Source organism: Gekko japonicus, unplaced genomic scaffold, assembly GCF_001447785.1.
Source record: "Gekko japonicus isolate JY-2015 unplaced genomic scaffold, Gekko_japonicus_V1.1 scaffold24, whole genome shotgun sequence".
NCBI lineage: Eukaryota > Metazoa > Chordata > Lepidosauria > Squamata > Gekkonidae > Gekko > Gekko japonicus.
In genome coordinates this window covers 955909-982415 of record NW_015164665.1, presented here as the reverse complement: position 1 = coordinate 982415, position 26507 = coordinate 955909, and the positions used below count along the sequence as shown (strand labels likewise).

The window sequence follows — 26507 nt, the reverse complement described above, 5'->3', positions numbered from 1 at the left end:
GCCAGTGGCACCCAGAAGTTAAAGGATATAAGTGGGTCTCACTTCAAGTAGTTTGATAACGACTGCAGTAAAGCCGCTCTGAGACTCCTTCGGGTAGTGAAGGGCGGGGTATAAATCCAATCTCCTCCTCCTGTGGTGTAGTGGTAGTGCACGGACTTAAGTGGTTTGGTGTCGTGGTTAAGTGCGCAGACCCGAATCTGGCAGAACTGGGTTTGATTCCCCACTCCTCCACTTGCACCTGGCTGGATGACCTTGGGCAAGCCATAGTTCTGAGAAGAGCCGTTCTTGAAAAAGAGCAGTTTCTGTCAAGAGCTCTCTCAGCCCCACCTGCCTCACAGGGGGTGTCTGTTGTGGGGAGGGGAAGGGAAAGGAGTTTGTAAGCCGTTCTGATACACCTTCGGGTAGCGAAGGGCGGGGTATAAATCCAATCTCCTCCTCCTCTTCTTCTCTCAGAGCTCTCTCAGCCCCACCTACCTCACAGGGAGTCTGTTGTGGGGAGGGAACCAAAGCAGCTGACATCCTCCTCAGAATACACCAGGTCCCATATTCAACTGAGAATTCCAACTGTCTTGCGGGGGGGGGGAGTTTAGGGGTGTGGAATGGAGTGAAGTCCAATCAGCTTCCATATGCAAAAGACCTTGAAACGCTGGGCGGGACTGCACAAACAGTCGCAGCAGTTGTGGTGTGGGCGGGACCCGGGCTTTGCCTTCTGGTTGGTGGCGATATATGCTGAGGAGCAGTATCATCAGCCATACACTAAGGGAGTGCATTTTAGAATTAGAACTTTGGCATCCACTATTCAATTATATATAAGGAGAGATTTCCCCAGGTTCCAATACTTCATATGTACTTTCCTTGTTAGCTTTGAAATTCTGTGTGTGACACAGGTTCAGTGGTAACTCCACCCCACATTACTTCACCTATGTAAAGTCCTTTCAGAAAGAAAAAACAGATACATGTTCGAAGACATGAGAATTGAACAATAAATGATTTGGGTCCAAGATTTGCAAGCTGTGCAATGCTTGCAGAAAAGGCAGTGCAATATGTTGGTTAGAGTTTTAGATTAGGACCAAGGCTTGTCATGAAACTTACTGGGTGATCTGGCACCAATCACTCTCTCTGTCAGTCTAACCTACCTCACACAATTATTATGATGATGATATGAAGGAAGAGAAAAGAGAATGTATGCTGTATTGAATTCCACAGAGGAAGAGTGGGATAGAAGTACACTAAAACAACACGAAATCCTGGGCAACCCCCCAAAAAACTCATTTAAAGGTTAAGGACCTTCTTGTTCAATGGGAAATTCATGAAATTGTAGATCCCCTTAATGCAACTGGAAGTAACTTTTGTTTGCACAAGGATTCAGTGTCTTATTTTCTGAATTTTCCCCTACCCATTTCAGATACTTTCCATGTTATCAACATAATAGTGTCAATCTAATAATATCATAGGTTTTATGCCATTATTAGTCTCTGTTGTTGCTGTTACATGGGAACAAGGCTAGTTAAACAGCACAATAATAGTACAACTTAAACCTACGAAGAGGATAGCTGGGCAGGTTTAAATTAATTCTGTTTTCTTCCATCCCCGCCAAGTCACAAGGCTAGACAATAGGCCTTTTAAAGTCTAAATACATTTAAGCAAATATGTACATACAAACAATCTATTCAAAATGGAATTTAACCTGTAGAAGAGATAAGAGTTCTAAACTTTATTTTTTATCAAGATGCAGAGAACTATGCTTAGGAGCGTCAGTACTGAAAAGCAAAAATGTTTTGGATTGTATTTCACTGCTAGGAGTTTTTATTATCTTTCTTTTTGCTAACCACAAAACAAAGTTTTAATCTGTTTGCAATGTTCTTAAAGTACACAAATACCCACTGATTTCTATTTGTACCTTTCTGCAGTAAAATTGTAAAGTCTGCATAAGACAAAAACAAACAGTAGGAGGGAAACGAGTTCGAAAATCTGAAAGACAGAGAGATGACAGGACATGCAGAGAAATACAGGGAAGAGGACACTTTTTGGCAATATTAATCATTCTATTAATCATATACATGGCAAGCTGTACTGAAACACTTTCAAATGCTAATGAGACTGTCAAGTGATCTCTCATTTAAATAGCTGGATCTGCAAGGTAGCAGCTCCTCTCCAGTGCCGAAGTGTCCCAGCTCTGGTGACAAAGTGTCTGGAACAAGGGAATAAACAGGCAAGTTTAGGAGATGAGCAAGTGGCAGGTAAGTGGCATATATGTGTGTGTGTGTGTGTGTGTGTGTGTGTGTGTGTGTGTGTGTTTTAATATAAAATAGGCTAAATGAAAATTGTTAAAATAGTAAGGAGGGCAAATAGTTAAAAAATACCTGTAGGTAACCTTCATTTTGTAACTTCTCAGGGTTGTATCTACTCAAACTACTCAGGTGTAGCTAATTTTAGTTCTAATTTTCTGGCCTAGCTCTAAGTTTAGTTCTATTGTAGCTGCTCAAACTACTCAGGTGTGGCTAATTCTAGTTCTAAACAGGCTCAGAAGTTCTTGGCTAGTTTTACTGCAGTACAGAAAGGGTTTCAGAATAGGGGATCTTCTTATACCTACCTTCCAATACTGTGGAAGGAAGGCTTTACACCTATAGATTAAAGTACTGAAACCAGAGGATAAAGATAGTGAGTTCACAGATAAGGCTCAACCTTGGTAAAGTTTTGTAATAGAAAAAGGAAAACAAATAACAAAACAAACTGCAACTAGGGTTTAAATACAGCAAGGGCTTAAAAAGCAGGGGGTCCAATTTTAAATGAAATCTAAAATTTTAAGCTAATTCTTACATTCTTTAAAGGTTTTTTCCCTATAAGAAAACAAGCAGTTAGGAATCTCCTGTAACTGCTGAGGCTATTCAGATAAAGTGCCCTTTAATCCAAGCCTAGAAGGGCTGAATTAACATTTGAAATTAAATTAGTATTAAATTAACATCTGAAATAAAAGGAAGCCCGGGAAGGAAAATAACTCTTGTCCGAGCAGCTTCCTTTCAGTAATACCTATTGTTATTCAATGAGAGGCTGATTCATACATCCTCCTTTATTGGTTCGATCCCAATCAGTGTAATTGGCTCCAGTGGGGTGTGGAGGTTTGGCCTGAGCTATTTATTTAGGGCTCCTACGAGTAGGCCCCAGCTCTGCGTGGTAGCAGGCCCTGTTTCAGTGCCAAAGAGTCTAGAACAAGGGAATAAACAGGCAAGTTTAGCAGACAAGCGAGTTCAGCAGCAGGGTGAGGAAGCCAGGGTGCTAGTCTCTCCACATCTCTAAAGGGGTAAGTACACTTTTCACAAACAGATATAAATAAATAGGAAATTTATTTAAAAGGGATTTTAAATAAACAATTATGAAGGTAGAATGCCAGCAGGGGATTGGGGGCTCTCCAGTGAGTGCAAAAGCAGATTGCTTACCTGTAACTGATGATCTTCGAGTGGTCATCTGTGCATTCACACCTCTGGGATATAGTGCGCCTGCACTGACCCCGATGGGTAACATAGAAAGTGAAAGGGATTTCGCGCCCTCTCCCCAGTCAAACGCCGGGCCCCATTGCGCATGACTAAGGGAGGGGCACAACAATCCCACCAGTTCCTTCTGACCACTGCCATCAGAGCAACAAAAGAGGAGAGGACCAAAAGCAGAGGGGAAGGAGGTCAGGTGGTGTGAATGCACAGATGACCACTTGAAGATCATCAGTTACAGGTAAGCAACCTGTTTATCTTCTTCATGGTCTCTGTGCATCACACCTCTGGGAGATTAACAAGCAAAAGACACCTACCTGGAGGAGGGAGTTGAAAGTCCTAGACAAGCACCGCCTGCAACACAGCTCGCTCCACTGCAGAACGCAATGAAGATGTACATCCAGGGCATAATGCTTCACAAACATGTGAGGAGTGGCCCAGATGGCTGTGTTGCAAGTATCACAGAGTGATGCCCCTCTCAAGAAGGCGGTGAACATTGCTATGACCCGGGTGGAATGCGCCCGAAGCAGTCCTGGGAGCGGCTTCTTGGCCAGCAGATAGCATAGCTTTATCGTCTCCACAATCCACTTAGACAGACAGATGACAGTTTCTTGCCCTGTTCAGGTAAGGCATGGGAGACAAAAAGGGCTGGGGACCTCCAAAAAGGTTGTATCCTGTCCAAGTAAAAAAGCAAAGCCCTTTTTACATCCAAGGTGTGCAGACAACATTCATTATCATTCTGTGGCAATGGGAAGAACACAGGAAGAACAATGTCCGCCCTCAGATGGCATTTGGAGACAACCTTGGGCAGGAAAAAGACATCCGGAGCCAAGGTAACACCATTGTGGTGAAAACTAAGTAAGGCGAGTCAGAATGAAGCGCGGACAGTTCACTCACCCTCCAAGCTGACATAATGGCCACCAGGAAGGCTGTTTTCCAGGAGAGAAGTTGCAAGCTACACATAGCCATGAGATCAAATGTTTGCCCATCGGTTTGAGCAGCACCAGAGGTAAGTCCCAGGCAGGTGTAGGGCCCCAGGACAGGGGAGGGAAGGCGATTGAGACCCTTAAGGAATTGTTTTGTCTTAGGGTGAGAAAAAATGGGGTAACCATCCACCGCAGGATGATTGGCCGAGATGGTGGCTAAATAAACGTGCAACGATGCATAACTAAGGCCCAAATCCAAGTGGGACAACAGGAAACTAAAAATTGCGACCAGGTCCGAGGGAGGTGGAGGCAGCTCCAGGGAGCTGAGGTAAGATAAGAACTTCTTCCATTTCCCATCGTAAGAAACTTGAGATGGGATACATTGTGGTGCAGCACCTGACCCTTCTATGCAAGGAGGAGATCTGGCGCTGTTGGAAAGTGGATGAAGGAGCCCTTGGACAGGTGGAGTAGAGAGGGGAACCAATGCTGGCGGGGCCACCATGGGGTCACAAGGATGCATCGAGGCTGTTCCCTCATTATCTTGTTGATCACCTTGGTGAGTAGAGGTGGAAAAAGGAACACGTGTCTGTGGGTCCATGGGTAAAGAAGCCCGTCTCCCAGGGCTAGAGGATCTCACCCTGCCCTGGAGCAGAACAGGCGACATTTCGCATTCTGATGTGTTGCGAACACATCCACTTCTGGTTGGCCCCACCTGTCAAAGACTGGCTGAAGATATGTCCAATTGAGTTCCCACTCGTGCAGTGAGGCTCCCACTCTGCTTAGGAAGTCTTCTTGCACATTTAGGAATCCGGGCAGATGGGCTGCCAGTAAAAAGACATCCCACAATTGGCATTCTTTCCAAATATCCAGGGCCAGTCGACATAGCCCCCTTGACACCGTCCCCCCTTGACGGTTTAGGTAGCACAGAGCTGTGGTGTTGTCGGTCAAGACTGCTACCGTGTGGTGGGCTACTAGGTGGTGGAAGGACCTGAGTATATACTGAATGGCTAACAGTTCTAAAAAATTGATATGTTTGTGGGCCACATGAGTCTTCCACCTGGAGCCCATACAGCTCCCCAGAGAAATGCATCTGTGGTGAGCGTCAAAAACGGGGAGGGTGGGTGAAAATGAGCTCCCGTGAAGAGATTGCGTGGATTCTCCCACCAGTCCACTGAGTCCAGTACCTGAGAAGGGAGGACTAACCTCTGCGACTGAGGATGAAGTTGTGGGTGAAACCTCTTGAGGAACCACAACTGGAGTGGTCTCATATGTAACCTGGCAAAAACAATTACTGCTGCAGTGGTGACCATTAGCCCAAGGAGATGCTGGATTTGTCTCGCTGAGGTGTCCCCCTGCTGACAAAGGAGGCATATGAGAGCAGTGATGTCGGCTGCTTTTTGGGGGGGAAGAAACGCCCTGTAGACCCTTGAGTCCAAGATTGCCTCAATAAACGGGACCCTCAATGAAGGGAAAAACATGGACTTTTTGAGGTTTACTCTCAGTCCTAACGCTTCCAGAACACCCAGAGTGAGATCTATGTGGTTCAGTAGGGTGGCTCTTGAATCTGCTACCAGCAACCAGTCATCGATGTACGGAAAGATCCGTACACCGCGGATGCGAAGGTGAGCAGCTATGACCACCATCATTTTCGTAAAGACTCGGGGATCCATAGATAGCCCAAAAGGAAGGGCCTTGTACTGAAAGTGTCCCTCTCCTACGGCAAAGCGAAGAAACATCCTGTGAGCTGGATGGATCATTACATGGAAATATGCATCTTGCAGATCTAACGTCACCATCCATCCACCTTGTTCGAGGAGTGGGAGGATGTTCTGCAAAGTCGTCATACGGAATTTCTTGTAGACTATGAACCGATTGAGGTTTCTGAGGTCCATAAAGGGAGGGAGGCCTCTGTCCCTCTTGAGGACCATAAAATAATGAAAATAAAATCCCTGGTAGTGCTGGGATGTAGGGAGCGGTTCTATAGCATCTTTTTGGAGAAGGTTTTGAATCTCTTCCAGGAGTGTGCTTGATGGTTGAGTAAACACAAAGTTGGAGGCTGTTGGGATTTGGATAAACTCGATAAGATATCCTTCCTTGATGACAGAAAGAACCCATCAGTCCGATGTTATCTGGTGCCAGGCAGTGAGGTAAGGGGACAGGCAGGTGGGAGGTATGTGTAGATGACCGGAGTCAAAGGTGTTGTTCAGCCCTAGATTGGATGGGCAATTAAAACTTAGTTTTGTTTCCATAAGGGCATGAAGAAACATTTGAGGATCTTTGCCACTGCATCTCTCAGGAAGACCTGAGTGAGGATTTGCGGGACCAGGACGTGTTCCAGGATTTTGCCCTGCTTGCTGTAGGGGCTGGAGAGCCTCCTAAATTACATTACATTTTGATACTTGTCTAGGTCTTGCAAGACAGTATCTGTTGTGGAGCTGAACAGGCCTTCACCCTCAAAAGGGAGGTCCTCAACAAAGGACTTGGTATCCTGCTGTAAAGCTGTGGAACATAACCACGCATGGTGTCTAAGGGTGACTGCTGAGGTGAGAGTCTTGGCCACCACATCCAGGGTGTGTTTAGCGGCATTAAGCTGATGCTTAGCTAAGAGCATGCCTTCTTTTTGGATTCACCTAACTTGGTGGTTAAGGTCCTCAGGGAGAGCTGCTATGAATTCAGACAGCTGCTCCCAAAGAGCATATTGATACCTCCCCATACAGGCAGTGTAGTGGGAATTCTTAATGCCCAACGCTCCTGCAAAATAGAACTTCCTGCCGAAGGAATCTAATTTTCTTCCTTCCTTGTCAGGGGGAGAGGAATGACTCCTTTTGCCCTTTGAAGAGGAGGTGACAACCAACAAGTTCGGTTTGGGGTGAATGAACAAGAACTCAGCATTTATTTCCTGCACTTTATATATGTGATCCATCCTCCAGCTAGAGATGGGGATGGAAGCCGGATGGGACCAGGGAGCTTTGGTCGCTTGCAGCAGGACCGAGGTCATGAGCAACGCGATGGCTGTGGAAGTGTCCATCTGGACAATGTCGAAAACCAAGTCCATGACTGTAGGTGGAGGTAGAACAGTTGACTGGGCCAACGTGTTAGCCATACGCTTAACAAAATCCCCATAAGACTTAAGTTCCTCAGAGAGGGATATCAGGAGATCCTCCCCTACTTGTTGTGGTGGAGAGGGTTTTACTGTGGGGTCTGGATTCTTGTCCCTGGAATGAGATGATGAATCTGAGGAGACAGAATGATCTGAAGGCTCCAAAAATGACATTTGGAAAGTCAGTGTCGAAGGCATCAGTTCCGATGACTCCTTAAACCGTAGCGGCGCCGACAGCGGCAGTTTAAGGGTCTTGCCTATCAGTTGCGATGGTTGTGGTTTGACAAACTCCGGTGTCGAAGGAGGGTCTCGATACCGGGAGAGTCAGAATGAGGTGGATTGATGATCCCACTCCATCGGTGTGCATGGATGGAGCCACGGCATGCCACTGGGAAAGGGATAGGCCTCATACATATACTGCCACTGGCGTTGATCCTAGGAGGGCGGAGGGGGGGAACAGTCTCGCTGGTCTATCTCGATCGTCGGGTCGATGTGGGGAAGGATGCACAAAGGTGCTTGCTCCTCGATCCAAGTGAAGGCTCTCAACACTGGAGGATCGGGAGACTTGTGTTAAATTCATATCCTGCTCAGAGTCCGTGAGCTGAATAGGATGCAGCGAAAGTAAAGGTGGTGCACCTTGTAGCTGTCCACGGCCAGAGGAGTTAAGCGAAGCAGCCATTAGCAGGAATCATGCCCGAGGCCCAGCATGGGGTCAACGGAGCCTTGACAGGGAAACCTTTCTTATGCTTCTTATGCTTGACAGGCCGGTTGTCCTTGCCCTCCCTACATTTCTTAGTGGGAGTATGGGCTTTGGACTGAGATGTTGGGACCGAGCATTTCAGCACTGGTCGATCGACATCAGAATGGACCGGTGTCAGAGACAGCACGGCCGTCAACCCTGACTCAGGCGTCAACATCGAGGCGTGTCCTGAAGTGTCCTGCGACGACGCCATCAGTGAGGGCGCCAACTCTAGCAAGGCAACACAAAGCCTGGCGGCCCTATTATTTGTCGTCTGCTTTGAGAATTTTGCGCAATGGGCACAAGAGTCCACTCAGTGCAATTCCCCAAGGCACAGGAGGCAAAGGGAGTGTCTGTCGGGGGGGGGGGGATTTTGCTACCGCACTTCAAGCACCATTTGAAGAACCCCACCGTTTGGCCAGAGGCCGGGGGGCAGAAATAGTCTGCCAAAGCAGAGCTAATAACAAAGAGTCCAATTTGCTAACTAATACTGTTTTTTATTTTCCTCACTAGGAATTCGTCAAAAAAGGAAAAAGCCCGAAGGCCAAAGAGAAAGGTTACCGACCGAAGTGGAGAAGATCCTTCCAGCGCAGCCGTCAGAAGAGAACTGGTGGGATTATCATGCCCGGCGCATGGAGAGAGGGCACGAAAATCCCTTTTGCTTTCTATGTTACCAATCGGGGTCAGCACAGGCGCATTATATCCCAGAGGTGTGATGCACAGAGACCACGAAGAAGATCATGTGTGACTATCTGCCAACTGGAGCTCCTGGTTCTCAGGGAATGAGTTCACACCCTCAAATCCAAGGTGGCTGACCTGGAGAAGTAGAGGCAGTCAGGCACACAGATAAGACTTTGGGGGACTTATTAGATGCATCCCACTCCAAGAATGGCATCCTCTCATTTGTCAGGAAGCATTAAGGTCAAGGGGGAAAAGAATATCATGCTGAAGAAAGAGGTAATGTTCCCTCAGAAAGAGACCCTTTCTACAGTTGGTGAACAGGTATCCTTTTGCATCAAAGAACCATCCCTGGGCAGGGAGAGAGGAGGGTTCTTGGTAGCTGGTGATTCAAACCTTAGGCATGTAGATAGATGGGTTGCCAATCTGTGTACTGACTGCCTGGTGTGAAGTTAGCAGACATTACACAGGGTCTAGATAGGCTGGTAGGCAGTGCTGGGGAGGAGCCAGTGGTGTTGATACATGTTTGCCCCAGTGATGTTGATGAAAAATTTAGGCTGTTAGGCAGGAGACTCAAGGTCAGTACCTCCAAGGTAGCCTTGTCAGAATCAGGAGTCTCAATGCATGGATGAGACAATGGTGTAGGGAGGAAAGGTTTAAGTTTGTTAGGCACTGGAATGCTTTTTGGTACAAGCAGAACCTGTACAAAAGAGAATGAATCAGGCTGCCAGCACTTAAAATGGCAGAGCAGTTTTTATACTAAATCCTGGGGGAAAGCTGACAGGAAAGGAAATTGTCTCTGTTGGTGATGGCTCATTCTAATAGATTAAGGGGTAGCTGTTACTGTTCTAGAGGGAAATGGATTAGGACTGGACACTGAGAGGGTGACAAACAATACTGACTGCCTGGCAAGGTCTAGAGGCCAGAGGAGGAAGGTTGCAGGACTATCTTATCTGAGGAATTATAGAGCTTTATATATAAACTCTAAAAGTGTCTGAGGTAAAATGGGAGAGCTGGAATGCTTAGTGTCAGAGGAGAACACAGACACTCTGGGCATTTCAGAAACCTGGTGGGATGAGGATAATCAGTGGGATACAAGGATTCCTGGATATAAATTATATCCGGATATGGAGGGAAGGGTCAGAGGTGGAGTGGCTCTGTATGTCAGAGGGGGTATACAATACAGTCCAGTAAAACTGAAAATCTAATAGAAATAGATTTGCTTACAGAAATGCTATGAGTAGAAATAGTGTGCCCAAAAGGAAGCTTAACTCTGGGAGTTTATTATCTCCCACACGATCAAAGGTTAGAGGACACTTTAAAAACAGCAAAAGAATTAAGGAAAACAGGTAGAGGAAATAACTGTCATAATAGGTGATTTTAACTACCCACATATTGCTTGGGTCAATATGTGTTCAAATCCGGAGAAAGAAATTGGGTTTCTAGATACTCTCATTGACTGTGCCATAGAGTAGATGGTCACAAAACCTACCAGGGGACAGGCAATCCTGGACTTGGTCCTTTGTAATGCTCAAGACCTGGTGAGAAATGCAAACATGATAGCACCAGTTGGGAACAGTAAACATAATGCTATTAAGTTTACCCTTTATTTAATCAGGGAGTTGCCCAAAAAGACCAACACAACCACATTTAACTTTAGAAGGGTAAATTCTCTCAAATGAGGGGGCTTGTGAAGAAGAAACTGAAAGGAAAGATAAGAAGGCTCAAATCTCTTTGGGAAGCTTGGAGACAATTTAAAACTACAATCCTGGAAGCCCAGATAAAATGTGTACCATGGGTTAAGAAATGTATGAATAGATATTTAAAAAGGCCTGCATGGTTAACGAACAAAGTAATGGAAGCAGTAAAACATAAGCATTTCTTTAAGAGGTGGAATGCTAGTCCAAGTGCGGTAAATAAAAGGAAGCACAGGCTTTGACAAATAAAATGCAAGTCAGTGATCAGACGGGTAAAAGGTGACTATGAGGAACATATTGGAAAGAACATAAAGATCAATAATAAAATTTTCTTTAGAAACAGAAAACCAGTCAGGGAGGCAGTGGGGCCATTCGATGACCAAGGGATAAAAGGATTACTAAAAGATTATAAGGAAATGCCTCTGTCTTCACTGTGCAAGATGAGAGGTGCTTGCCCACTCCAGAACTGCCGATTTCGGGAGGAGTGTCAAAAGACGAGTCGGATTGAGATGATGACAGAGGAGATCCTACGACTAATTAAAAACTGACAAATCACCAGGCCCAGATGGCATATATCCAAGAGTTCTGAAAGAACTCAAATATGAAATTGTGGATCTCCTGACAAAAATATGCAATCTATCACTAAAATCTGCCTCCATTCCCGAGGACTGGAAGGTAGCTAATGTAACCCCCATCTTTAAAAAAGGTTCCATAGAAGATCTGTGGAATTACAGGCCCGTCAGTCTAACGTCAATACCAGTAACTTGGGAGAATCTGTTATTAAAGACAGAATTAGCAGGAACACTGATGAACAAAGGCTATTGAGGAAGAACCAGCATGGATTCTATAAGGGAAGATCTTGTCTCACTAATTTTTTAGAGTTCTATGAGGGAGGGGGTGAACAAACATGTGGATAAGGATGACTCAGTAGATGTTGTTTACCTAGACTTCCAGAAAGCTTTTGATAAAGTTCCTCATCAAAGGCTTCTAAGTAAACTCAGCAGTCATGGAATAAGAGGACAAATCCTCTTGTGGATTAAAAACTGGTTAATTAAAGAGTGTGAGTGTAAGTAGGCAGTTTTCACAGTGGAAATTGGTAAGCAGTGAGGTACTGCAGGGCTCAGTACTAGGTCCAGTTCATTCATGATTTGGAGTTATGAGTAAGCAGTGATTAAGCTAAGTTTGTGGATAATGCAAAGTTGTTCAGGGTAGTGAGAACCAAGGAGGACGGTGAGGAGCTCCAGAGGGATCTGTCGAAGCCAGTGGGAGTCTATGTAGCAAATGAGGTTCAACGTAGGCAACTGCAAAGTAATGCACACTGGAGCCAAAAATCCTAACTATAAATATACGTTGTGATGGGGACCAAACTGGCAGTAACTGACCAGGAGAGAGAAATTAGAGTTGTGATAGATAACTCTTCCTTTCTTACTCTACTCCTCTGTGTATACATCTTGAGTAGTGTTTATCAAGCATAACTGGGAATATGAGGAAGAATTCAGACCAGACTGGTCTTTGTAGTGTACATACTAGCCAACTGTTCTCTTGTAAATTGCCCAAACTCTCATGGCCTGAATTTTAAAATTTAGCTAAAATGAGAGTATTTTCTACTCTTGAATCTACTAGTAATTTAGAAACAAGGATATCTGTTGAGGAGTTGGTCCATTGTTGTGTCAAAGGTTTAATCCATTTCTGTCTCACCATATTATACCAGGGACATTCAAATAGAACATACCGATTCAATAGCACCTAAACCACAGTTACAATATCTTTTTGAGAATGGTATGCCCAGTGCACAGCCGTTAGAAACCGCAGAAGGTAATACATTTAATCTTATGAGTATAATTGCTCGCCTGTACTTTGGGACCATTAAGCTGAACAAGTACTTCTGAGGTAGATAACTCACTGAAGATGTCGACTCAGTGTGCGTCTGCAATAAAAAGGCAAATGCTATCCAGGGGATTATTAAGAAGGGGATTGAAAACAAATCAGTCAGTATCATAATGCCCCTATATCAATCTATAGTGCGGCCTCATTTGAATATTGAATACCATTCTGGTTACCGCACCTCAAAAAAGATATAGCATTAGAAAAGGTGCAAAAAGGGGCAACTAAAATTATTAAGGGGATGGAACACCTTCCCTATGAAGAAAGGTTAAAGAGGTTAGGGCTTTCTAGCTAGAAACGACTGAGGTGTGACATGATAGAAGTTTAAAGAATTATGCATGGGATAGAGAAGGTAGAGAAAGAATTACTTTCCCCCCTTTCTCAGAATATGAGAACTCATGGGCACTCAATGAAATTAATGAGCAGTAGGTTTAGAACAGATAAAAGGAAGTACTTCTTCACCCAAACAGTAATTAACATGTGGAATTCACTGCTGCAGGGAGTGGTGGCAGCTACAAGCATAGACAGCTTCAAGTGGGGACTAGATAAACATAAGGAGCAGAGGTCCATCAGTGGCTATTAGTCACAAGTTATAGATGGAACACTATGTATGGGGCAGTGATGCTCTGTATTCTTGGTGCTTGGGGGGGTGACAGTGGGAGGGGCTTTTGGAGTTCTGGCCCTGCTGGTGGACCTTCTGATGGCATCTGGGTTTTGGCCACTGTGTGACACAGGGTGTTGGACTAGATGGGCCAGTGGCCTGATCCAACATGACTTCTCTTATGTTCTTAACTCTTCTGACAATGCCAGCAATAATGCATGGTAGAAATACCAGTGCATGCTTGAGATGGACTGCCAGACACAGGTTAACTTGCTTCTCTTGCTTACTAAAGCATATCTGATGGGAGTTACTGATTACAGCTGAATTATATCATATTCATACAGTTAAACATTTTAAGACAGAGTGTGTTGTAGGAATATGTTGCACAGGAAGTAAAGACAATCCAAGTATTCCAGCTGTGGAGGCTGAGTAAACTGATTATTTAGAAAATTCAAACTAGTTGAGGCAGAAGAGCAGGGGGCGTCTCCCTGTTTGGTTCACAGGGCTTCCAAGATCTCTCATCCATGAAAGAAGGGGCTAAGTGCACACTGTACAAGTGACAGCCACTCCAAGGCCACCAAAAGGAAGCCACTATATTGTGGAGTCAAAAGAAGGAAAAATATTTATTTATTTAAAAAATTATTAGCTGCCTTTCTTTCTCCCTTGCGGAACCCAAGGTGGTTTACAATATAAATAAAAGGATGATTCAAAGCACAATAAAAACAATATGAATAAAACAACAATTATAAAAACACATCAAAGGTCCCAATTTAAAAGGAAAAGAAGTTTCAATTATTATTTTAAAACCCAAGCTTTTTTGAGGGCACTATGGTTTTAAAGGGAATTACAGTAAAAGATTCACATATACTTCATGTAGTTCAGTTATTAATTTGTCTTATTTATTCTGGGGGAGATTATCCACGTAAAAAAATCACTAATTTATCAAATTAATATAGTAAAGATTGTGTTTAGAAATTCAGAAATCCAGCTACCTTTCCAGACTTTTCCCTCAAAAGCAAAAATGCCATGGAGGTTCACATTCAGTTTTGCATTAGTATAGGCCTGTCTCCAATTTGCCCTATTTGGGCTAATTACTTGAGAAAGAGGTGGCGATTCAGTTGCAGAGCTTAATGGATGATACTTCCATGCTAGACCCATTTCAGTCCGGCTTCCGGCCGGGTCATGGGACAGAGACGGCACTGGTCGCACTCACGGATGACCTCTGGAGGCATCTGGATCGAGGCGGTTCAGTGGTGCTGTTGCTATTAGATCTGTCGGCGGCATTTGACACCATCAACCATCAGCTACTGATCCACCACCTCGCCGACAGTGGGATTCAGGGGCTTGCCTTGCAATGGCTTGTCTCCTTACTCTAAGGTCAGGGACAGAGGGTGGCATTAGGGGAGCAGACATCCCAGAGGTACCCGCTGGCCTGCAGGGTTCCTCAAGGGGCGATGTTATTCAACATCTACATGCGCCCCCTCGCCCAGATTGCCCCAAAGCATAGGCTAGGGTGCCATCAATACGCAGATGACACCCAGCTATATCTGCTGTTGGGTGGCCAGTCCGATTCGATCCCAGATGACCTGGAGTAGGCACTCTGTGACATGGCGGGCTGGCTTAGAGTCGATTGAAATTGAATCCAACGAAGAAGGAGATCCTGTGCCTGAGTCGGAGTGGACCAGGGGTAGGGATCCCACTCCCGACCTTCGACGGGGCGCCATTGGTGCCAGCGCTGAGGGTTAGGAGTTTGGAAGTGCTCCTGGATGCCGCCTTAACAATGGAGGCCCAGATAGCAGCCACTGCCAAGGCAGCCTTTTACCATCTGCAGCTGATCAGGCAGTTGGTTCCCTTCCTCGAAAGCGATGACCTGGCAACAGTGATTCATGCTATGGTCACCTCGAGATTAGACTACTGCAACGCTCTCTACATGGGGCTGCCCTTGTCTCAGATCTGGAAGCTGCAGCTAGTGCAAAATGCGGCAGCCAGGCTGCTGATGAGTCTCTCTATACGAGACCACATCCAACCTGTGCTGACCTTTAAAGCCCTATATGGTCAGGGGCCTGCCTACTTGAGGGACCGTCTTTCCCCACATGTGCCCCAGAGAGCACTGAGGTCAGGAACACAGAATCGCCTGACTCTTCCTGGCCCGAGAGACGTCAAGTTGGCTGCTACTAGAGCCAGGGCGTTTTCAGTGGCAGCTCCACGCTGATGGAATGAGCTCCCGGATAACATCAGGGCCCTGCAGGGCCTGCAAAATGGAGCTCTTCCACCAGGCCTTTGATTAGGAGCCGCTGCTAATGAATGGGCCACTGGCGAAAGCGCCACTGACGAATGCGCCACCGGAATACATCTCAGCCCACATGAAACATTGGCTGGTTATTGCTGCTGTTTGTATATTGCATGCCGCCATCATCATCATTATCATTAGTACTGTTTAGTTGCTTAGGCAGTTGTATTTATTCTCCATTGTATTTTAATGTATTTATTGTCTTAGTGTTTTTAATGTTGTTAGCTGCCTTGAGCCAGTTATGTGGCAAGGCAAGATACAAACTGAAATAATAAAAAAATAAATACATACATGCATACAACAGAATGACCACAGTTCTGGTTCTCCATATAAAATACAACTCATGAACTCCCTAGAGTTTTGCAATGCTGTAAATTAGTTTCACATGAGATTTGTTCCTTGAGATGGGAGGGGTAGGAGCAGGCTGTATGATGTAAGGTTCTGGAACCATCCTGAAGCAGTATTTATTTATTTAATTTATACTTTTGATTTATATTCCGCCCTCACCACATAGGCAGGCTCAGGGCGGCTTAGAACAGGTTAAAAATAACAGAATAAATACAATAAAGCATGGATACATCGACAAAGCAGTAGGTATTGATTGGTTGGCGTTCTCACCTGACCTTCTGACCCTAAAAGTATAACTAATGTGGCACTAGTACCAGTAACTACCTGAGATTCTACATGACCAAAGGCTCGTCTTGCTGCTGTAGACCTGTAAAGTTAAATGGTTCCTTGCTTTGCTCTGAGAAATAAAATCTTTGGTTCAGGCTGCAGCGAGGCCCACAGGAATCTTCCCAGAGACAGTTAGAGATAGTTGGAACACAGTGACCTTGCCAGCTAAATTATTTGCAGCTGAAGTGCTAGGGAGTACCATCTTCCTCTGGTCCTTCCAATTAACACATTCCAGGCAACTGAAGTTATGGGCAACTGTGTGAGAACTGGCGGGACCTAGCTGCAGTATGGTTTTGTTTCTCTCCCCCTCTAGTCCATCCTTGGACGTCACATGCCTAGCAACCTACAGAGTGTTACATCATCTCTCTGCTTTCTGATCATCTTTCTGGTTTCTGATTGGTCTAGCAGGCCTGAGGTCAATCAGAAACCCTCTCCATAAATTTAGTTAGCCTTTGCACCATGTCGATGGGGCTTTGTGACCACTTGGCACTGAAGCATGTCAGTGGTTGTACAGCTCCCAAATTGACATCCAACTTGATTACCGCTTGGAAGGGTGATGCCCTGACCATCTTGATTTCCTGGAACTAACTGCTTGCACTAAACCATAGCAATAACTGGAACCTTGACTCTATGTTTTAGCTATGCTGGAGAAGCTTAGATTTAATTATTTGATTTCCTTCACAGGTCTTTTTTAAATATTTCTGCACTTTAAATAAATAACTATATTTTTATTCTGTCGTGGTTTTTAACTTCATTGAACTCAAAGCCTTTTTCCAGATCTTTGGCCTCTGACTACCTACCAGCTAACTGTTTGTGTTTGAAAACTCAGTCTGCAGTTCCATGCTCCAAGGCTGACTTTTCTTGTTAATTCCCTGAGATGCCGGGGGACTTGTCCTTTCCCTCCTGGGCTGTTGGGATAGACTGAAAGGACTGGTGGCACCTACCAAGACCAGGGTGAGATTTAGTCTCTCTCTGGTATTTTGTAACTTTGTTTTGCTGCAACCCCTTTGTAACCAAAAGTCCTTACCTGGGGTTGGGATAGGGACTTTTGACAAGACCATGCCACAAAGAGGCCTGCACTTCTGAACCAAAGTTTTGTGCCACCTGACCCAGAGTATAGTAAGTCAGGCAGTTAAGGTAGCTTTTGTTGTGTTTCTTGTATGACTTTTAGAACCATGTTGGCTTGAATTGGCATTTTTCTGTATTTTTTCAAATAAATTCCATATATATATATATTTATAAAAATAAATTTATGGCTTCTTGTCTGCACCTACCCTGGGGACCCACTGGGTGAGCTACCTGGTATCGTCACACTCCTGGTATAAGTAATACACACACAAAACACTGACCTTATGCAGAGCTGGGGCCATTACTGGCACTAAAAACCCATTATAGATGTAGTTTACAAGCTGGTTGCGAATCAGCAGATGCGCCACCTAAAAAAAGCACAGAAGTTTGAGGATGTTAGAGTAAAAGTGTATCTTGAGTATTTTATGATTCACAGAACATTTTAAAGAAAATTAACCTCCAATAAACCCCTTGACCATCTTTGAATAAATCAGATTAAACTAAAGAAGTGATCCTATGCATACTTATTTGGTTTAACTGACAAGACCGGACTGGACTGTGGTGAAAATAATGTACAAGTAAGCAAAGAGCAAAAGTAGTCTCATTCATTAAATTCCCTGTGTCGCACAATTTGATAGTATAAGAGGATAGGTATTTAATTCAGTCCTATGAGGTTTTCCATGGTCGCTTTAAAAAGAATAGGCTATTATTAATTTACAGAAAGGCAATGAAGCAACAGAAAGACAGTAACATATCTTTGACCTTTTCAAAATATTAGGTATCTTCTCTGGATGAATTTTCTCCAACCAACGATTCCCCCCAAAATCATCTAGTGGATAGGTTAACCAGGATTATTGCTAGCCAGGATTATCCAGAAGTAATCATGATTTGTAATAACCATGGTTAAGACTACTGTTGATGGAACTTTCATGGCAGGAGAAATTTGAGCTGGAGTGAGGAAAAAGCATGTGATGCCATGGCCAGTTCCTAATTGTTTAATTGTAGTTAAGGCATTTTATGTCAATTTGTATATTTATTTCTTTTTATCTGGTGTATAACACCAAGCAGTCACTGTCACAAAGATAACTCCGGAACGTGAGGCTTTATAAGAACCTTATCATAATCAGCAGCACATTCTCACCTTCTCCTACTGACCAAATGTCACTGCCCATAAGTGATAAAATGTCACTGCCCATAAGTGATAATGTTCACAATTCACCACAACTACTCTAGGCACGTTCAGGTCGTATGCTGAGAAATTCAGGCATAAAGCTGCAGTAATATTAATTTGTTTTTTAAAATGTCTTTCTTTTTAAACACCCAATTCATGTCTAGTTTATTATGCTTATCAACTAAACCTTTCATTACTTTTGAATAATAAATTTGGAAAATATTTTCTATTTAAACTCTGCACTAATTATACCATTACCGCTGTATAAATATGGTAAATATTTGCTGAAGTATAGAACTTTGATCTCTGAAGTCAACACAGAGGTAAAAGAAAAGCCAGTTTTCACCACCATATCAGAATATACATATCATTTCATATATCAAAACAACATTTAAACAACACAGCCCTTCAAACGTTATATGCCTAAATTATGTAACCATAAACTCTATCTTCATTAATGAGAAGGAGCAAACTTTCATGAATTAAATTAAGCTACAGACACTGTATAGACTTGCACTAAGAGTCTTGCGCTCAGCATCAAAGAGATAGGAAACACTGATGTTATCATCAGACTGAAGAACAGCAGAATCAAAAGGAGAAAATCTAATTAAGAAATAATCATGAACAAAGAATACAAGCAGGCCAAGAGTAATATAATCTGTATTGTTCAAACATAGGCAACCTTTTTGATCAACTCAACAACAGTGAAAACCATTCAGTCTCACAGGGAGGGGAGGTTTTTCACTCTTGTAAGAACCTGATCATAAAAAGCAGCACATTCTTTACAACTCAAGACAACCACAGGATTTCTCATGGGACATAATCTATCCAGTTTAGAATTAAAGACTGATCAACTAACCATCCTTATTAAAAAACAAAAACAATGTTCAATACAGTAAGCATAAATTGCATCATATTCACTGTGCACAAAATTAAACACAAACACAAACAATGACAAGCTGCTGCCCTCAAAACTGAAACCAGAACTTAGGGGGGGGGAAGGCATGGCTTCCAATTCTGGTTTGGAAGGCAACCACAAACAACTGCATGTTGGCTCAAACGTAATGGCACACTATGGGCTTCCAGTAAAAAGAAGGGATTATGGAGAGTACAAGAAAAAAGAGACTGCTTGTATCTAATGCTCATTCACATTACACTAAACCAAGGGTTGGCACAATCAAGCCATAACCTGTCAGTATTTATTCTGAACACTGTTTTCATGTGCTGAATCTTTCCCTTTCTCAAGTATTACCTGTATTACTGCATTGCAAAACTCTAGGGAGTTCATGAACTGGACAAGGGCTGGAGAAAGCAGCCAGTCATCTTTCAGTAGGCAGTGCCATTCCTCTCCTTTCTCTTCCAGCTTTGTAGGCAAAGACGAATAAAGGCCACTTAGGCCTGTTGCTAGCACCTGAATTAAAGAAAAAGGGATGAGACAACGCTATTAACATTCTCTCAAAAAGATAAACCTAGATGGTTCACCCACCTTGCAAATGATCGATATTATGACATGATAATGACATCTATCCTGCCTCCCATTGCACTAAGAGACATTTGAATGAAAGAACGGTTTAAGTGGGAGGAATGTTCCTTAGGCTGGTGGAACTTCCCCTAGCCGATAGTAGGATACATGCCATTATAGCATAGTGGTTCTTCTAATTTTAATTTTAAACACTTTGTGGCTTAGTGCTGCTGTGGACTTAGTGCTGCTGTGCTGGCGCAAGATCTTCTATGACACCCCCCTCATATCCCATGGTTGTGATGCGGAGGGAGGAATGGTAAACCACCTCTGAATGTCTCTTGCCTTGAAAACCCTACAGAGTCACCATAAGTCAGTTATCACTTGATTACACTTTCCAGCCATATCATAATGCCCAGAAATTGGTAGCAAAACATCTTGTGGAAGCCAAAATGCAAGTGAGAACACAGTAAGCTTGACTTAAGTTCTATATTTATTTATTTTATTTATTTAGGTATTTTTTATCCCACCCTCCCCGCAAGCGGGCTCAGGGCAGCTAACAAGAGGGCAAACGCCCATATATAAAACCACTAAACATTAAAAGCATAACTATAACAATATCAATAATAACAGTAAAAAAGTGCTTCAGTAGACAAGATGGTCTTAGATGTTATGGTGGCATCTTCCAGTCAGCCCCATTTGGGGTACCGTTGTCCAGCAGATCATTCCGATCCCATGTTGTTTATGCCACACAATGTATGGCTAAGCATCCCAGGGCGATCCCAAATCCCGATGGTATTGCCTCCGTTGGTGGTGGTGGCTACCGAGGATGTCTTCTTGCTTTTCTGCTTGTGCAAGCGGAAATTTTGTACTGGATCTAATCCATTGTCTATATTACATAACGGACACATGCCTGGAAGCAGTCAGCCAAATCATGACAACCTATCATGAGCCTACTACATGTCTGTGTTTGGAACCAAGTAGCATACAGAATGCATAAAATCCACACCAGCAGTTAGAAGCACATACAGCCATAGTTAAGTGGGATTTGCAGATTTTGATTGTTTTAATAAATGCTCATATTTAAATTAACAGGTCAGACTCTATTTTATTTGCATTTTCAACATGCAAACAATATGCTTAGGTAAAAACAAAACCCGAATATCAATACTCTTACTTCACCCCCTAATTTTGATGGGAACAGAGCAACCTCTGGGACAGACTTATTAACATCTAGGGGAAAATACTACCTGAAGGTTTACTATATTATTCATACATATGGAGTTACATTATTGGGAATTACAGCAGGTAGTTCAACACAGGAAACTTTTTGAAAGAAGATCAAGTGGAACCTTACAGAAGTTTTCTGAATGAATAAAAATACTTCATCCAGGCAGGAGCCACAAAAGAAAGCAAGGTCTTCCTCTTTAAAAACACGTTATAGTTATTGATGTGAACAGGTGGAGATAAATTTCTCTCTTAGATGGCTTCTTCCAGCAATAAGCGCTGAGACATGGCCAGAATAAATATTATGAGTCATACAACTTTAGTTTTACATGAGCCAGTTAAAACCAGGCTCCTTACTAGTAAATCATTTTGAGTATTTAGAAGATAGATCTGATTTTCCAGAGGTGCTGGAATGAAACGTTAATTTTTTGAATGACAGGTTAAATTAGACTGCCAGCCTTGCATTTCTCTGAATTCACTGGAATACGTGCTGCCCTTACCAGCTACTTATTCTATCAGGTAAACTAAGACTAAACTAAGAGAAAAGTGTTAAGAAGAAGGAAGTGATATTCTTCCTATGTAAGACTTTAATCATATTAATATTATTACAACATTCTTGTGTGGCCCAATTCTATTCATCTTTGCTCAAAAGTAAGTCACACTGGGTGCATTCAGACGGGGCATTTGCAACGGTATAGGTGCCGGTTGGAATCGGTGTACTTACCGGCGTTCACACGGCGAACATCTGCCTTCCGTCCCTAACCGTTGCAAAGAGCTTTAAACCGTTGTATTCTGCCACTAGGTCCCCAAGTGGTGGTATCCTGAGTGCAACGGTTGTAATCGCTTTATCCCCCCCCCCCATCTGATCGCTCTCCACCATTGTAGAGCCACTTCCGTTCGGAAGCCCAAGGCTTCTGATTTCCGCCCGCCATTTTTTTTTTAGGTTGGCGATATGCACTTGGGCGAAGCTTCGCCCCAGCGTTTGTTTAAAAAAAAAGAAAAAGGTCCTTAGTTTAAGGTGTTAGAGGAGTCTGGGACCTCAGGGAGGCCAGTTTGGTCTTTAAAGGTACGTCCTCTCTTCAGGGCATGCTTTTTGGGACGGGGTGTTTTGCGCATGCACGAAGATCGCCATTCTGTGGATGGCTGCCTATGCGCATGCGCAAACTGAGTTAAAAAAAACGCCGACGCCCACTATGTGTGAACAGGCATACAGCGATGGCATACAGCGATGGGCTCCGCAGATCGGAGGTAAGTGTGATCGCGTTTCAGCCGGCATAAACTGCACCGGTTGGAACCGGTGCAGTTTCTGCCGGCTGAAACACCTCGTCTGAACGCACCCACTGTGTTTGATACCACTGACTCCCACTTGGGCACATATGATTGCAGCCTCAGTCACAGGGACACGAAAACCAATATTACAACAGTTTTATTTCCAGGGAAGCAAATGTAGCCACCTGGCTTGTCAATAACAATCTTCAGCAAGTCTACTCAGAGGTAAACCCTGTGTTATTCAATGGGGCTTACTCCCAGGAAGATGTCTTTAGGATTGCAGCCTTAATCTAAGTCCCTGAATCAATCCATATTTTTATACCTCCATTCCTGCAAGTTCTCTTCCTCCATTTTGCCCTCACAGCCACCATTTGAGGCAGGTTAGGCAGAAAAATTGACTGCCATGAGGTTACCTAGTGAGTTTCCTAGTGGAATGAGAATTTGAATCTTTATCTAGCCAGTTCGAATCTGACACTCCAACCAATGTCCCATATGTTCTCTCAAGTCTTTACTTAAAAGGAAGGAAAAGTACATTATGGTGCATTACTTCTCCTCTCCCGTAGATTATTCCCAGCTGGGAGGGGCCTCCAAAAGAAAAGGTACCCTGTGATTGTCATGGCTAAGTAGTAATTTTTAATTTGGTCTTTACTTTTTTCTGTTCTTGTACCTACTGCACATACCAACTCTATATGACTCACTTCTCAGACATTTAGCATGGTGTGACCATACAATCTGGATGACTTAAAGATAAGGGCTTCTATGAGCTCAGCGGGACTTTTTTTTACTAGGAACAGCACTGTTTATCTGTGTTTTGTCAGATTGTCTGCTGATGCTAACCAGATTCCTACAGCATCATTCCAGAGTATAAGAGAAGCAGAATCCTGAACTCTCAAAACTGCCAAGACCAAATTCAGAATTATGGGTGTTTATGATGCAAGAAATTCTCAAGAGTCGTCCAGAAGTAGAAAGCCCTCTGAATACCAATACCAGGAGGAGGGGACCTTAGGGGATGTCCTGGCCTCTACGCCCTGTCTGTTGGCTCTCTATAGCAACTGTTTTGCCACTGCGTAAAACAGGATGCTGGACTAAATGGGCCACTGGTCTGATCCAGCAGGGCACCTCTTACAGTCCTTGAAGTGGACTCTGTACTCAGCCATTCTGCTAGAGACTTAGGGTAGCTAGCCCCACTGCTGGTATATCTTTAAACACACTAAGGCAATCATTCTAATTTCAGCAGTCGTGGCCTCCTACTGCTTCAAGGGTAATATAGTTGGCTTTAATCTTCAGAGTAAAGAGACTTTCTCAAAATTAATTGGCAAATTTAATTATGGAAGTTACAGCACAGATCTAATAAGGGTATCTATCTTGGGGGGGAATTTTGTAAAATACCTACTTAGACATATTCAAATAAAGTTAACTAGAGTCTCTGTTCTTACACCCTGCATTTGCTCTATAGCACAGTTTTTAGTTTATAGCATAGTTTAGTTTTTAAAACTAAATTAGATGAAACACAACAGAAAATTGTTTCATAAGTGCTGTAAACTGTGGCCCCAGTTTTGCTTACACCCCTGTGGCCACTACATCAATTATGCCAAAACATTCCTTAATAGATAAGTGTGCAGTAAATGCATGAGCCCTACTCATTTTAATGTACTCATTTTACTGTAAAATGTGTACACATGTACACATTTTAAATACTGCATATAGAAAGAGAAGCATTTTCAGAGATATCGACACATGTGCATAACTGTGGGGTGGTAACTACAGAAGTAAGGCTTTATATACCTCAAATTGGCTGCCAAATTCTGAATTCCTAGTGGAATGGGAATTTGTAGAAGAGATAAAAATTACCATACAAGCCCAAAATTCTAAATGTGCATGCATGTCTGAAAGACATAATTGTGTTTTTAAAAAATGTGGGGCATTTAGGCCAAGAGATAATGGGAATGAATCTGGAGTAGTATTCAAGTGAATGCCGGGAAGCTGAGATTTTATGAGAAAAATACCTTGTTAGAAGCACACATACATACACACTTCTGACCAAAAGGTAAAAAGGAAACAGGAAGTTTATATCTGCTTCCACACTAGAATGCTTTTTTGGTGACCAGACATTCCTTTTCTGTAATCAACTGCAAACAGAATGAAAATCCTGGTGCTACCCAGCACCCAGTATACCCAGTGTGGAAACAACCTGCCTCAAAGAAATATCAGTACTGGTCTCACGGGGCTTAAGACAAATAATAAGTGCTAGTAACTGTGATCAGCTGGGAGACAGACAAACCAACCTCCAGTCACTGTAAACTGAGCAAACCACACATCATCATCTGGTTTGAAGGAGGGGGGGGGGAGACACACAGTCCAATCCACTTTTAAAAACATTTCAGAACAACATACCTGAAGAACCAAAAAAAAAAAGAGACTTTCCTAGTCTCAATTGTTTTCAAGTTAATAGCTCAAAATTCTAATGTTTCATAATGTGATTATCAACTGACATATTAGGACACAGACAGTACCGTTACACGGTTTTAAGACCATTAAAATCAACAGGTTAAGAAGGGCACAGAATGGCAATGTAAGAAATGTTAATATAATTCATCCCAAATGCCAACATAAATATTTTGGTTCTAACCCCACTAAATAGCATCAATTTTATTCATAATTTATTCATTTTTACATCTCAATCTTCTGTGTGCATATAAATAATTTAAAAAGAGCGCTGTTCAAGAATTAGTTTGCATTCTTAAATTAATACATCACATTTTTACAAATGCAATTTGATGCCTTCTTAAATGGCTCAAGGCCATATCTGACACCACCTACATTATCCTAATGAACTCTGCTTTATGGAGGGGGAAAACAACTGGGGAAAAGATCATGTCAAGATAGGAAGAAGGCAGCAGAAGAAACTTACCGGACAAAAGTAAGTGTTTTCTACTATGTGATTAGCAACAACATTATTTTCTGCTGAAAGTGACATTATGAATAGTAGTGCATCACGAGCCTGTTGACCTATGGTCCCTTCACGGTGGATGAAAGGAATCAACAGGGAAAAAATTAGGAAGTTTGCAGCCCCTTGGTCTTCACTAGTATGGAAAAATAGTTCCAGAATGGATGGATCTTTGGCTAGAATTGAGCAAAGCTGGTTCAGTAATACCACCAGCTCTGCTTCCACAGCTGATGCTGTGGTTCCTGAGCAAGAGCTCAACAACATCATCAAAGGTTTCAGAATGGGTTTGTGATGCAGCAAGGGCTGGTGGGATTGAGTGACAAGCATCTCATACATCTTCAGTTGCTCAATTTTCATCTCATCTGTGAATTCCCTCCTGAGACTCCAAAGGAAGAGTTTTTCCATAATGTTCTCTGTGACCACAAACTCCAAAATAGGTCCCATTGCAGCATCTTTTGTTTGTTCTTCAATCAACAAAAAAAGCATATGCTCTACATAATTCTGCACAGTGCTGGCTTCATCTTGAGGAATTACTCCATATTTTGCTTGAATATTTTTCAAGGGGTCATGCTTCTCTAAGATTTTCACAACCTATGGAAAATTGAAATAATTTTCAAATCAGGACACACAGCTTTCAAAATAGTACTATTTTAATATTATTTTATATTAACGTCAGGTCTTCAGGGTTGACAGATGCAGTTCAATAGTGCATTGGTAGAATCACTTTCATTCAAGTACATTTGAAATATACCTCAGCACAGAATGGAGGGATAATTAAATAGCAAGTAAGTTATGAATGGAGAAAAAGAATTTGTTCATGAATTACTTATGTACAAAATTACAAATGTGCATCATTTCCCCTGTAAGAGGGAATTTGCTAGTGTACACTAGTCTATACGAAGACTTATTTTTTATTATTTATTTATTATTAAATTTATACCCCGCCCTTCCCCGTAGGGCTCAGGGCGGCTAACAAGGCAAGAAAAGGCTTGCTAATAAAACATCAATACACTAATACAGTTAAAACACCATGTACAATTTAAAACCAATAAAACAATTAAAGTGCTCAGTAACCACAATCCTTCCAGAATCTCAGAAACTCAAAGAGGGCGACCACAACCCTAACACAACCCCAACATTCCCAGTAGGCATTGATTAGATGTTAACAGTAGTTTTACCCGGCCTTCTAGCCCTAACCTCCCCCAAGATGGTATATAGCCGGGGGGGGTAGTGGCGGCCCCTTAACCAAAGGCCTGGTGGAAGAGCTCCATCTTGCAGGCCCTGCGGAACT

At 43.0% G+C, this 26507-nt stretch overlaps 1 protein-coding gene across 1 annotated transcript in view; it reads right to left on the bottom strand.

Moving 5' to 3' along the window:
- Positions 1-26507, bottom strand: part of FAM160A1 (family with sequence similarity 160 member A1) — a 128728-nt gene that overhangs the window by 40290 nt on the left and 61931 nt on the right. The window contains 3 exon segments of the mRNA XM_015409042.1: positions 17425-17511; positions 19567-19725; positions 25181-25807. Of these exon segments, the coding sequence (XP_015264528.1) occupies positions 17425-17511; positions 19567-19725; positions 25181-25807 (873 nt within the window).